The sequence below is a fragment of the Cydia amplana genome, chromosome 25, assembly GCF_948474715.1.
Source record: "Cydia amplana chromosome 25, ilCydAmpl1.1, whole genome shotgun sequence".
Lineage (NCBI taxonomy): Eukaryota > Metazoa > Arthropoda > Insecta > Lepidoptera > Tortricidae > Cydia > Cydia amplana.
The window spans coordinates 9,367,680-9,382,282 of record NC_086093.1 but is presented as its reverse complement, the minus strand read 5'-3'; the positions used below and the strand labels follow the sequence as shown (position 1 = coordinate 9,382,282).

The following is a 14,603-nucleotide window of genomic DNA, read 5'->3' as shown; positions in this document are numbered from 1 at the left end:
TCACTGCCAACGACCTTCTTAGGCACTTTTCGCTACATATGGTTTTTACCATGTTATCGGCTACGCTCGTAGCGCGTAGCTCACGCTGGCACTGAATGTGTTAAAGTAGTATGATGTTTGATAGGTAGAGTTTACTTCAGAATGAAAATGTCTGTTAGATGAATGAAAACAGTAACAGAAAATTTGACAAGAGGTTTTGTTTAAAATACATTGGCTGTCGTTTTCGGTCGACACAAAATAAAGTATTTTACATTTTGTGTATTTTACCCCCTGTTGCCCGCCTGTTGTTTACCTCTGTCTTCATGTTTTATTTGGGTTTCCATGTACATTTATTCTGAGGTTGTGCAATAAAGAGGATTTACAGTACATATGGTGCTACTTTCCCGAACTAGTGCGGGAAATAGCACTTTCCGTGCGTATGTCGAAAGTTTAAAGTGCCATATATACTGTAAAACGTTGTACGATAAACGTGCGAATAGGTAATTCGCAACTCGTGTCGTTTTAAAACATTCTCCCTTCGGTCGTGTTTTAATTTATCGCCAACTGTCGCCACTCGTTTCGAATTTGCTCTTTTCCGCACTTGTATCGTAAATAACTATATTGTATTAAGCTTAGAATATATTTAAAAGTGGAAAAATTACTGTCTCGGGTGAGACTTGAACTCACGGCCTCTGGAGTTCAAGTCTCCCCCAAGACAGTAATTTTTCCACTTTTAAATTTATTCTAAGCTTAATAGCATCGGTCGCAGACGTTTCTGCTTGTAAAAAATTAAATTAACTATTGTATTGTATTGTATTTTTGTTGTGGCCAGAACTCGATGGCGGGTCTGCGGTCGCGGCTGGTGTTCCCGCTCCTCTCCATGTTGGACGTGTCGTGCAACATGCTGCGCTCGGTGCCGCCGCTCATACACGCCCTGACCAACCTGTCCGTGCTCAACATTAGCGGGAACAAAGGTACATAACATTATATTACCTTAGGCACAGAATAAGTAATAGTACTACCGTACAGAAAGGACACTTCCTACAAAACCGAAGTTTGACAGCGAATCAGGGTCAAATCATGATATCCTTTCTAACTTATGGCACTATCCCTTTCGGCTATTTAGGGTTGTCAAAATTCAAGTCATTATCTTATCTGTGGTCGTGCACGCAAAGGGACGTCAAGTTGTGTCAACCCTAATAATTGCTCGGAGCAATGCTGAGCCGAACGGAGCCGAGTTTAACGGAAGTCAGGAGTGTCTCCCCACTGCCTTAGGTAACTTAGATTAGCCATATAAGATGATGTCAAAACCAGGACGGTTTATGTTATCTCTCCCGAAATACATAAATAGATAGCGTCATGATCTCGGGTTTTTTTACATTTGGTGCCGTGACCAGGATACTACATGTTTCACGAAATATCTGTGAGGATCTCAGAAACTTTACATTATTTTATAGATTGCTAGCTATTACAAGCAGCTACGCTGCGTGTCTTACCGCTTTTTACATTATTATTTTCCATTCGAAATAAAAATGACTTTTAAAAACATCCTACATGTTGTTTTTGACTAAATGATTTGTTTCCGCTACCCAAAGGTTGTCTGGAAGACATCGCTCTTCAGCAATAAGACCGCCTGTTGTCTACCTCTATCCTTAATCAATTGTTTTCTGTAAGCTGTATCTTTTACTGAGGTGTGCCAATAGGGAGTATTCTATCTATGTTTAAGGTCCTAACTTCCTTCCAGAAATAACGGACCTACCGCCACAAATGGGCCTCCTCTCCCGCCTGTGGAACCTGAACACGGCCGGCTGCTCGCTCCACGAGCCACTAGGGTCCATGCTGGCCTGCGGCCGCTACAAGAGCATGGACATCGTGGGGTACCTCAAGTCCGTGCTGCAGGAGGCGCGGCCGTACACCAACATGAAGCTGATGCTGGTGGGGCTGCAGGTAACATCTCGCCATGACCTCTAGGGTCCGTGCTGGCCTGCGGCCGCTACAAGAGCATGGACGTCGTGGGGTACCTCAAGTCCGTGCTGCAGGAGGCGCGGCCGTACACCAACATGAAGCTGATGCTGGTGGGGCTGCAGGTAACATCTCGCCATGACCTCTAGGGTCCGTGCTGGCCTGCGGCCGCTACAAGAGCATGGACGTCGTGGGGTACCTCAAGTCCGTGCTGCAGGAGGCGCGGCCGTACACCAACATGAAGCTGATGCTGGTGGGGCTGCAGGTAACATCTCGCCATGACCTCTAGGGTCCGTGCTGGCCTGCGGCCGCTACAAGAGCATGGACGTCGTGGGGTACCTCAAGTCCGTGCTGCAGGAGGCGCGGCCGTACGCCAACATGAAGCTGATGCTGGTGGGGCTGCAGGTAACATCTCGCCATGACCTCTAGGGTCCGTGCTGGCTTGCGGCCGCTACAAGAGCATGGACGTCGTGGGGTACCTCAAGTCCGTGCTGCAGGAGGCGCGGCCGTACGCCAACATGAAGCTGATGCTGGTGGGGCTGCAGGTAATGACGATACAGAATCACTCCGCGCTCCGTGAAGATTAACATTTTCCTTTTTTTCCTTATTTTCTCGTAATGCATGTTAATTATAAGATGTATATTTTTCTTTTTGAAAAGATGTGTCCCGCCGAGTTTGTTGCTGGGATACCCTCCTCCAATTGAGGGGGGATTTAAATCTTCTCGGGGCAGAGGTGTAGGGTTAGAGCCGGTCTTCCTAGCTTTATTTGACGTTCATAAGCGCATTGTAATTATACCTACTTGAATAAACTATCTTTTATCTTTATCTTATTTTAACACGTGTCATGATTTTATTGCAATTAGACAATGCAATACATCTAGATACACAAATGTATTCTTACATTTGTATGTCGCAAAAGAGGTACACATAATAAAAAGGCTACTCTCGTTCCTCATGCCGTGGGATTTTTAGAAAACGGTCGATGTACTCGTAGTCTGAGCAATACATAACTTCGAAAACGCTCTCCTTCTTTCTTCTTCGTTTTTATCGGAGAGTGAGTGAGTGAGAGAGAGTTGGACTCGCTTTCCAAGGGTTCTGTACATTACTCAATTTTTAACAATGTATTTTTTATGTGGAATGTGAATGAAATGTCTTTGTAAAACCCCGTAGGGGTCAGATCAAAAACTACGTAATTAAGTCCGACTCACGCTTGACTGCACATTTCCAATAGTTTTTCTGTCATCTATAGGTAAAGAACTATTTTGTGTATTTTATCAAATTACACAAAATTGTTTACGTTGTTGTTTTTACCGTTGGTCAGCGCCGGCCCGAGTACTCGATCAGGGTAGAGCGAGATTAAGTTTTGGCGCTCCATGCTCAGTATTAGGTTCCGTAGTTCCCCGTCCGTTTTTTCTAGATGTTTGTTTTCCCAGTATTTGCCATTTTGGCGCCCCCCTACCAGTTGGCGCCTAGAGCGGCCGCTCCACTCGCTCTACCCTAGATCCGGCCCTGCCTTCGGTTATATAAACTTATAAGCTTTATAAAATTACTCCACCTGGTAACCAAAGTGTTTATTTCAGGGTATCGGCAAAACAAGCTTACTGGAGTGCTTGAGGCAAGAGTCTCCATTACAGTATAGAAGAAAAGGGACCGATGTAAGTTTAAAGATTATTGCACTGACCTGGCAAGCTATAGTGTGGACAATTCGTATGAAACAATAGTGTTTATAGTGGCACTTCACACTTTGTCGCTGCGTAGTTGGCACATATTTAATACACGAATACTGTGAACAATAATTATCATCTTCAATAGGGTATTTGACTGTATTTAAAATAAGTTTTACACGATGCATGAAATAAAGCACCAGAAAATTAATAGAGAAACGTACAACAGTTATTTTTAGACACGATTTCTATTTTAAAACCTGTATAAAACTATAAAGAGTAGGTTATTTGATTGTGACGTCACATACTAGTGTTTCATATAAATTCCATAATCGTTAATAAAAATCGTTTTGACAGTTCGAAAAAACCGGCCAAGTGCGAGTCGGACTCGCGCACGGAGGGTTCCGCACCATCAACAAAAAATAGAGCAAAACAAGCAAAAAAGCGGTCACCCATCCAAGTACTGACCCCGCCCGACGTTGCTTAACTTCGGTCATAAATCACGTTTGTTGTATGGGAGCCCCACTTAAATCTTTATTTTATTCTGTTTTTAGTATTTGTTGTTATAGCGGCAACAGAAATACATCATCTGTGAAAATTTCAACTGTCTAGCTATCACGGTTCGTGAGATACAGCCTGGTGACAGACGGACGGACGGACAGCGGAGTCTTAGTAATAGGGTCCCGTTTTTACCCTTTGGGTACGGAACCCTAAAAAGGAACTGATTTGACTAGTGGTCAAATACCCTATAGTGGAAGTAGTTTCAAGATGGCCTCACTTCCAGCACTGGGCGCTGCGCATGGGCAACAAGGCGTCGGGCCGCAACATGTCCACCGTCGGCGTGGACATCGGCACGTGGAGCTACGAGCCGCCACGTGCCTCCCGCGGCCCGGTCACGTTCCGCACGTGGGACTTCGGCGGACAGCGCGAGTAAGTGTCCCCCCCCCCCCCCCCCCAACTAGTAAAAACCCACCAGTAACCCAGCAAGGCGTCTTCTACATAAACTAATTATAACCAGACCAGACGGGCCGAAAGACCAACTTCAAACACAAAAGCACTAAATTACTATAGTTCGTTTTTTTTAGCATCAGAAAGAACTTGAAAGAAGGTAAGCGATTTTGACATGTCTTTTAATTGAAAAACACTTTTTAAAAATCAATAACTATTACTTATGAAAGCAGAAGACTATAAAAGATCGTATTAGATTCTACATATTTACCGTAACTTATTTTTAAAATGTGTTTTTCAATTAAAAGACACATCAAGATTGTTTACCAAATTTCTAATGCTAAAAAAAACGAAGTATAGACCCGGCCATTTATCTGTGCGCTTTACATAGCTTTTATGATTTGGTGCGTGACGGATTCTCAAAGGAAATTATGTACTTTATGTAGCCATAGTAAATATTACTGCCATCTTTACGACGGAAGATTAAACTGTTAGAACGCCATTTGACTCATCCTTATTATTTCACTGATATACTAAACAAACACCTACACAGTACGGGTAAAACAGACAGCCCCATGTGCAGAGCGTGCATGGAGGAAACAACAAGACACATTCTCCTAGACTGCAAACGGGTAGAAGTATACAGGAGCAAATACCTAGGGACTCCGTGCACACTAAAAGAGGCATTTAGCAACCTAAAACATTGCTAGGCTTCATGGAAGAGCTGGTGCGGTTAGAGTAGCGCTACCTCGTTTCACGCAAAATAGGCACAATGGTTGTCGATTTGCGGAAAATGCCCAGAAGCACTAACTCTAAGGTTTCATACTATTAATTATCTCAGGAGCTACTAACACAACAGACTGCTCCAAAGTAAAATTTCGTAATTTGTTAATTTCTTCGTATCCACTACACCGGTTGTTATGATACATTGTATTGTATACTGGTTCTAAATACCCTAATGCATATGTACATTTCGGCTTGGTCCAATGGCTAGGGACACCGCGTATTTCTTAAGTTTTTGTTATTTAACCCACTCACTTTTATAACTACCACGAGACTTAATCGCGTTTCAAATACAAATACAAATAATTTATTGAGAAAAGTATAGTACAGTGGTTGCTCTTAAAGACTAAGACTACTATGCATGCTGTGATTGCCTTTAAGTGGGGGATCAATAATAAATGTGCCCTCTTAGTTTGTAACGTATACTCGTATGTAAATTGTATCTTCTGTTGGTGATCCTAATAAATAAACAATAAACAATAAACAATAAACAATAAACAATAAGAATTTATAAAGACGTGGTTTACAAATGCCTGAACTAGGATTCTAGGGTTTATTTATGGCCTGAGAATCGTGTTAGTTTAAATCAATATATGTATTTTTGTAATTGATTAGGTACTACGCAACGCACCAATATTTCCTCTCCCGCCGGTCGCTGTACCTCGTGGTGTGGAGACTCACTGACGGGAGGAAGGGGCTGGCGGATGCCATTGGATGGCTCAGGTCAGATCAAAGAGAATTGATTGTCATAGAGAGGTAAAGTCTAAGAAAAAACAACGGGTTGCACTCAGGGAGTGCCGGCAGAAGTGAAAACTCAATCACTATTGCAAAATGTCTGCAGCACTATATATAATTAAGGTTAACGCCATCTAGCCTTATTTCGTCGCATTACTTGAAACCCCTAAGCACATCACTGTTAGTACTCGAGTTATATTAATACCAGTTAGATGGAAAGTCACTAGACATTTAAATCAATAAAGAAAAAGTCAAATGACATTGAAGTAACAGTTTTTCGATCAGGTCACGTGACCGTCTTACGTCTTACGGTCACGTGACACCTGTTACGAGTTTAACATTTTTTCCCCATCACAAAAAGTGCACAACGTGCCCCTTAGTTTGACATCCAAAACATATGGCGCTGTATTGCGCCATATGTTTTGCGGTCACTGAATTGTCAAACGTCTACTTTTGACAGTCAGAGTTACCGCAAAATGTATGGAGCTGTACAGCGCCATCTCGTCGTCGAAGCGCGAAACTGTCTTACATTTTACGCATCTTACTCAATCGATGTATCTTTGGGTCAGATGTAACCTTGTATTGTATTGGGACATTTAATATTAACTAGCGACCCGCTCCTGCTTCGCACGGGTAAACAAATTATACATAAACCTTCGTCTTGAATCACTCTATTTAGAAAACCGCATAAAATCCGTTGAGTAGTTTTAAAGATCTAAGCATACATAAGGACAGACAGCGGGAAGCGACTTTTTATACTATTATTTTATACTTATGTAGTGATAATTGAGTTGCTTAACTTCAAACTCGGATAAATTCAACTGTCACGTTTTGTTACCTACTAAAGGTAATAGAGTAGATATTTCTTAAGAGGGTAGAGTGGATTTACCCGAGGTTGAAGTTAGGCGACTCAATTTAACAACACAATAACATCCAACACATCCCACTAACCCGGAGTTACGCGGTTAAACCGTTAACCTAGTGTCACATTGTACTGTTCACCATCACCATGGTAACTCCAGGTTTAACCGGTTAACCCCGGGTTAGTGGAATAGTGCAAGTGTCACTTATTTGTATAACTTAGCAACTTAAATTTGGGCTTGTAAAATTTTATCGTTTATTTGATTTTTATTACACGTATTGATATATGATAAACTTGCATGTAGGTCTATACAAGCGCGCGCCCCGGGATCGCCCGTCATTCTCGTCGCAACGCACCACGATCAGATCGCTAACGTAAGTATGATAATACAAAGTCCATGTGTCGTTTAAAATTTCGAATTATACAATTCCTATAGAGTGACATTAGATCTCCCTCAGAATGGTCACCAAGTTTACACCAATGAACAGGCAATTCATTTCACCCCCTTCAATTTTCTCATTTCCACCCCCCTTTTCACCCTCTTTAGGGATGACTTCCGACATAAAAATGTGCTATGTCCTTTCCCGGGATGCAAACTATCTCTATACCAAATTTCAACTAAATCGGTTCAGCGGTTTAAGCGTGAAGAGGTAACAAACAGACACACATTCGCATTTATAATATTTGTATGGATTGTTTTGTATTGTAGGTATTTTAGCGAATAACGAATTGTTTCTTTTGTGCGAGCGGTGGGCTTCCGTGTAGAGCGCACGCCGAAGCAACAATGTCCTTTAAAATGCGGCTGTATCGCGGTAGCTTTAAGGTTCAAATCTATATAACATGTTTTGGTAAGAATGTTTCCACAGAAACTAAATGTTTTTGTACAAAACGTTATAAAAATAATTAGTTTATTTAACGAACATATGTACCTATTAAAATATATTGTTTGAAAATGTAAAATGTGACCTGTAAAATTTGTTTATCTACACACATGTCATTAGTGCTCTATAATGTGTTCAGAAACCGTAGGAAATGACAAGCTTTATTACAACCAATTTTACTATGAGAACTTTCTTATCTGTGGTAGTAGGAAAATTTGTACTTTAATGTACGAGTACATACGTAACGTTATAGATTTTTGTAAGGTTATGAGTTTAAATTTGGAACAGCAGTCAAAACTCAAGTGGGTCTCTATTCTAGTATCCATAGATATTAAAACAGTTATCGATACGAAACGTCAATTTAGTATGTTTTTTAAATTAAAACCGCACGATATTTGATCTCGATTGACATGAGAATAGGGACTTCATTCTTTTGTTTAGGAATTTAAAAAAACTACGGATGTGTGACATGCGTGAAAAAAGTTTTCATTCGCCGCCATTTGACGTACAGTTTATCTTTTAGTTAGTTTTAAGTATGTGTTTAGATAAAGTAGTGTATGTAACTGTACATAATTAGGCATTAAAACACTCGTGTGATCCTTTTAAGAAACTCACTAACGTTCGTTTCTTAAACCCACACTCGTGTTTTAATGCCTGTCATTATGTAGCAGTCACATAATAGTATTTTATGCAACCGTTGTTTAAGAGAGGTCAAAAAAGGCGAGTGGCGTGAGTAACAATTTGAGGCGAAGCCGAAAATTGTTAATAAAGACGCCACGAGTATTTTTTGACTCAGTTAAACAACGTTGCATACAATACTTTTTCTACGACCAAGCACTTACTTTGAAATAAAATTGTAAATTTAACAAATATTTTTAATTCAAGAAGTAGCAAAATGGAGGGTACGGGCGGGAAAAGAATGAACGAGTGAAAGAAATTAAAAAAAAAACATGTCTATGGTTCACTTATTTGTCAGAGATGACATTTAAAATAAGGTTGGCAACACTGTATTTCATTCAATATTTTTTAAGTGGTCATTACACGAAGTATCGTAAAATCGCCAAAAAGATACTGCGTGTATGCACAAATTCTTTTTTGGGGAATAGACTAAAGACTTGTCTTGACAACTATAAGGTAGGGTTTTAAAGGTGTGTGCACGACCCTTTAAATGACAAATAAAAGAACGGGAGTAGAAAAACTAGTATTTTACCAAAATCTGTATTCTGTATAATCTGTATACAGAGCACGTTGGCTGAGAGCGAGAGTCCCGCGGCGCTGCAGCGGCTGGTCCGCGCGGCGCTGCTGCAGGCGCCCGACGCCGACAAGAAGGGCCTACCGCGAGTCTGCGACTCCGTCGAGGTGACATACTCATCATCATCATCATATCAGACCCTTTATCGCCAGCAAGGGCGTCTCTTCTACGCCACTTGGAGGTTGTGCACAAATCACGCGAGGTGTTTTCGGGTACTTTTTGACCCTCCCCTTTCTGCCATTCGCAAATTTCACCACTTTTTAATTTCTCAATAGGTTCCTTTCCCGATAGCATATCTAACCAATTCTCATATTTTCCTATATACCTATTTATTTTTCGATAGATTATTTCCCTAACAGGATTTCTAACCATTCGCATAATTTCCCGCTATATTTCATTTGTTTACAATCACTAAAGAGTGTCATTAGACAGAACCTAGTTAGGTACGACGACGAGCGAAGCGAGGAGGAGTGTGTTAGGTGAACTGCGATCAAAACAGTGCCCCAGAACCAACATATTTTATTGAACAATATGATTTACATTGCAGATAATAAGAAAAGTTATCCAAACTATTCGAATGGTTGGAAAACGTATCAGGAAAATAAACTATTGAAATATAATTATAATAGGAAAATATGCGAATTGGTTAAAAATGCTTCCGGGAAAGGAAGCTAGTGAATAAGATTAAATTGGTAAATTTTGCAAATGGAAATATTGCTTCCAGAAAAATTAGATTTTCGGGAAATAATCGCTACTCTCGTGATTTGTCGTAATTTTTTCTCATTTATAATATTAGTATGTATTTGTATATGATGTTCATGTAAGTATGTTGTGTGGCAGGTGTCGTGCAGCACGAAACACAACATCCGTCTGCTCGCCGACGTGATCTACTCGGTCGCCTACAGCGTGAAGCCACCTGGTAACTTTCTTATTGTTAGGGTTCCGTACCTCAAAAGGAAAAAACGGAACCCTTATAGGATCACTCGTGCGTCTGTATGTCTGTCCGACCATTCGTACAGTAAACGAGCAGATGAGCCGCCTGATGGGAGGCGGTCATCGACGCCCATGGACATACATTACAGGAGCCACTCAAGCGTTGTCGGCCCTTGAGAACCCTAAATACCCGCTTCTTGAAGAATCCCATGTCTTTTTTGTAACTTCACTGAATACCCGCCGCCGCTTCACGCGGGTAGTTCAAGTAATTTACACAAAACATTTACAAATTACAGTAAAACCTGGATAATTGCAATCTCAAGGTACCGGCAATTTTTTGTCAATTAACCAGGTTTTTCATTTAAGCAGGTCGTGCCAATTAACGAGGTTCAAAAATCGTTGTTGCAATTATAGAGGTTCTCATTAATAGAGGTTGCGTTCTGAGAAATTGCTTTTATGAAGGTTCAAATAACCATTGAAAGTAGATTCTGGGTTTCTGGTCTGTATATTATATAACTTGCACAATACACTTAACTACATTAGTTACTGCTTATAATCATTTGAGTTTTTTTTAATAATCCCTTGAATTGTAGAAGAAAGTTTTATTGGAATGTAAAAACCATATTATGTTTTTGATTTAATCAAAATTATTTCACCTACTAGTCTGTGATAGATACGCAATTAATAAATTGAATTCTGGGTGAAGATTCAAAATAAAATTATCATTGCTATTAAAATATTGTTTCTGCTCTCTTCAAGTCTACATTATTTCAATTACAGAGGTCTTACTTATAGAGTCGTGTCAATTATAGAGGTAATAAGAATAGCTAAAATAACGGTTTTTTTGCACAGTGTCAATTATAGAGGTCTTAGTTGCGATGTGGTCAATTACAGAGGTAAAATTACGAAGAGCACTAAAATCTAAATTTCAATTATAGAGGTTCAAAAATTTCAATTATAGAGGCCTTTTGGTCTCAAGGGACCGGGACCGGACCTTTGGTTGCAATTATTGAGGGTTTGCATTTATCCAGGTGTCAATTAACCAGGTTTCACCTTCCTCAAAGATCACTCTATTCATAGCTGAAAACTGCGTGAAAATCTTGTAACTTCTAATACAAGTGGAAGTCCCTTTCTAACAAAAGGTATCAAAAAGTGACGTCCGCTTGTATTCCAAGTTACAAGCTTTTGAGAAACGGGCCCCTGGTAGTTTACTACTAGTTCACACTTATCAGGGTGAACATTAAAGCGGGATTCACATTAATTGCGGATCCGCACGCTTCTCCGGTGGGCGAGCGGGACGACGCTACATCTGTACGCTTGCACAGCACTCTCCTAAATAGTACCTTACGGATATAATAATAAAGTATAATTTCAGGCAGCAAGGAGCCACTGTTGGAGCAGCGCATTCCTGCCACGTACCTGGCGCTGGAGGAGTGCGTGACGTCACTGGCGGCCGAGCTGCGAGAACCCGTGCTCAACCACGACGAATATAAACGACTGGTGACTCATTAAATACGATAAAACGAAATACTTAGTAGCAACCGTTTTTTGCTTACCCACTCTAAATAAAAAATAAATAAATATTAATTAATTCAGTCATTCTCCGACAAATATATAAATAAATAAATAAATAAATATATTTGTTCCTTTATTTCAAATATATTGGTGTGTGTCAGGTGACGCAGTACATGCAGTCGAAGGGGCACCGCACGTTCCGGGACGCGGCCGAGCTGCACCAGGCCACCATGTTCCTGCACGAGAACGGTATTATCAAACATATTGTGTTATTAGTTCACTTCTAAAATATTGTCATTAATAGTTCACAGGCCGATGCTATTATAATAATGTACTGTCACACTCCGCATTGGTTACGCCATTTAGGGTCTGTTCAGAACGCATCCTGTGTGGCGTCACGGACGGCCGATTACGTCCGAAATTCGAAGATCCGCAGCCAACGGCAATCTTCCAAAACATATTGAACGACAAACTCTAGTTGTACTGCATTAATTTTAATTAACAAATAAATCTTTGTACACAAGTTTAAAATAACAAGTCTTCATTGAAGATCCACTTAGGCATCCCTGCACTATCTAGAAAGGAGCCTAGGCCTCAACAGGGTCCTAGCTAAATTGGTTGTTCCATACTTACGCTACGGAATTTTGGATTTAGCGAGAACCCTAATTGGCGTAACAATCACGGAGCGTGACTGTACTTTTACCTAACAATAGTATTATATAATTGCAGTTTGATTGTGTTGCAGGCGTGTTGGTGCACTATGACGATGCAGCGCTGAAACAACTGTACTTCCTCCGTCCGCAGTGGCTGTGCGACGTGCTGGCCCACGTGGTCACCGTTAGGGAAATCAATCCATTTGCCAACAACGGTAACGTTCTACAACTGTACTCCCTCCGGCCGCAGTGGCTGTGCGACGTGCTGGCCCACGTGGTCACCGTTAGGGAAATCAATCCATTTGCCAACAACGGTAACGTTCTACAACTGTACTCCCTCCGGCCGCAGTGGCTGTGCGACGTGCTGGCCCACGTGGTCACCGTTAGGGAAATCAATCCATTTGCCAACAACGGTAACGTTCTACAACTGTACTCCCTCCGGCCGCAGTGGCTGTGCCACGTGCTGGCCCACGTGGTCACCGTTAGGGAAATCAATCCATTTGCTAACAACGGTAACGTTCTACAACTGTACTCCCTCCGGCCGCAGTGGCTGTGCGACGTGCTGGCCCACGTGGTCACCGTTAGGGAAATCAATCCATTTGCCAACAACGGTAACGTTCTACAACTGTACTCCCTCCGGCCGCAGTGGCTGTGCGACGTGCTGGCCCACGTGGTCACCGTTAGGGAAATCAATCCATTTGCCAACAACGGTAACGTTCTACAACTGTACTCCCTCCGGCCGCAGTGGCTGTGCGACGTGCTGGCCCACGTGGTCACCGTTAGGGAAATCAATCCATTTGCCAACAACGGTAACGTTCTACAACTGTACTCCCTCCGGCCGCAGTGGCTGTGCGACGTGCTGGCCCACGTGGTCACCGTTAGGGAAATCAATCCATTTGCCAACAACGGTAACATTCTACAACTGTACTCCCTCCGGCCGCAGTGGCTGTGCGACGTGCTGGCCCACGTGGTCACCGTTAGGGAAATCAATCCATTTGCCAACAACGGTAACGTTCTACAACTGTACTCCCTCCGGCCGCAGTGGCTGTGCGACGTGCTGGCCCACGTGGTCACCGTTAGGGAAATCAATCCATTTGCCAACAACGGTAACGTTCTACAACTGTACTCCCTCCGGCCGCAGTGGCTGTGCGACGTGCTGGCCCACGTGGTCACCGTTAGGGAAATCAATCCATTTGCCAACAACGGTAACGTTCTACAACTGTACTCCCTCCGGCCGCAGTGGCTGTGCGACGTGCTGGCCCACGTGGTCACCGTTAGGGAAATCAATCCATTTGCCAACAACGGTAACGTTCTACAACTGTACTCCCTCCGGCCGCAGTGGCTGTGCGACGTGCTGGCCCACGTGGTCACCGTTAGGGAAATCAATCCATTTGCCAACAACGGTAACATTCTACAACTGTACTCCCTCCGGCCGCAGTGGCTGTGCGACGTGCTGGCCCACGTGGTCACCGTTAGGGAAATCAATCCATTTGCTAACAACGGTAACGTTCTACAACTGTACTCCCTCCGGCCGCAGTGGCTGTGCCACGTGCTGGCCCACGTGGTCACCGTTAGGGAAATCAATCCATTTGCTAACAACGGTAACGTTCTACAACTGTACTCCCTCCGGCCGCAGTGGCTGTGCGACGTGCTGGCCCACGTGGTCACCGTTAGGGAAATCAATCCATTTGCCAACAACGGTAACGTTCTACAACTGTACTCCCTCCGGCCGCAGTGGCTGTGCGACGTGCTGGCCCACGTGGTCACCGTTAGGGAAATCAATCCATTTGCCAACAACGGTAACGTTCTACAACTGTACTCCCTCCGGCCGCAGTGGCTGTGCGACGTGCTGGCCCACGTGGTCACCGTTAGGGAAATCAATCCATTTGCCAACAACGGTAACATTCTACAACTGTACTCCCTCCGGCCGCAGTGGCTGTGCGACGTGCTGGCCCACGTGGTCACCGTTAGGGAAATCAATCCATTTGCCAACAACGGTAACGTTCTACAACTGTACTCCCTCCGGCCGCAGTGGCTGTGCGACGTGCTGGCCCACGTGGTCACCGTTAGGGAAATCAATCCATTTGCCAACAACGGTAACGTTCTACAACTGTACTCCCTCCGGCCGCAGTGGCTGTGCGACGTGCTGGCCCACGTGGTCACCGTTAGGGAAATCAATCCATTTGCCAACAACGGTAACGTTCTACAACTGTTGATGAATGCAGTAAGGTTCATTATTGAGTGGGAAATTAAAACACGTCCTCTTGCTATGATTTTTGTAATGCGACTAAATAAGAAATGCATGTATAATGCTGTCACTAGGTATTGTGATAGGTATTTGTGTGCGCGTTAACATACCGCCGGCCAAAGGACTACTAAGTCCTTTAAAACAATTATACATTTTAATACATAAATTGAAAGCATGCAAAATAAATT

At 42.7% G+C, this 14,603-nt stretch overlaps 1 protein-coding gene across 1 annotated transcript in view; it reads left to right on the top strand.

Moving 5' to 3' along the window:
• The window catches only part of LOC134659652 (leucine-rich repeat serine/threonine-protein kinase 1), a 95,215-nt gene that overhangs the window by 27,894 nt on the left and 52,718 nt on the right, over positions 1-14,603 (top strand). Inside the window, exons 28-38 of the mRNA XM_063515328.1 lie at positions 812-953; positions 1,724-1,926; positions 3,522-3,596; positions 4,390-4,535; positions 5,952-6,059; positions 7,238-7,307; positions 9,057-9,173; positions 9,907-9,985; positions 11,375-11,499; positions 11,676-11,763; positions 12,260-12,382. Coding sequence (XP_063371398.1) covers positions 812-953; positions 1,724-1,926; positions 3,522-3,596; positions 4,390-4,535; positions 5,952-6,059; positions 7,238-7,307; positions 9,057-9,173; positions 9,907-9,985; positions 11,375-11,499; positions 11,676-11,763; positions 12,260-12,382 — 1,276 coding nt within the window. The remainder of the gene's footprint in view (positions 1-811; positions 954-1,723; positions 1,927-3,521; positions 3,597-4,389; positions 4,536-5,951; positions 6,060-7,237; positions 7,308-9,056; positions 9,174-9,906; positions 9,986-11,374; positions 11,500-11,675; positions 11,764-12,259; positions 12,383-14,603) is intronic.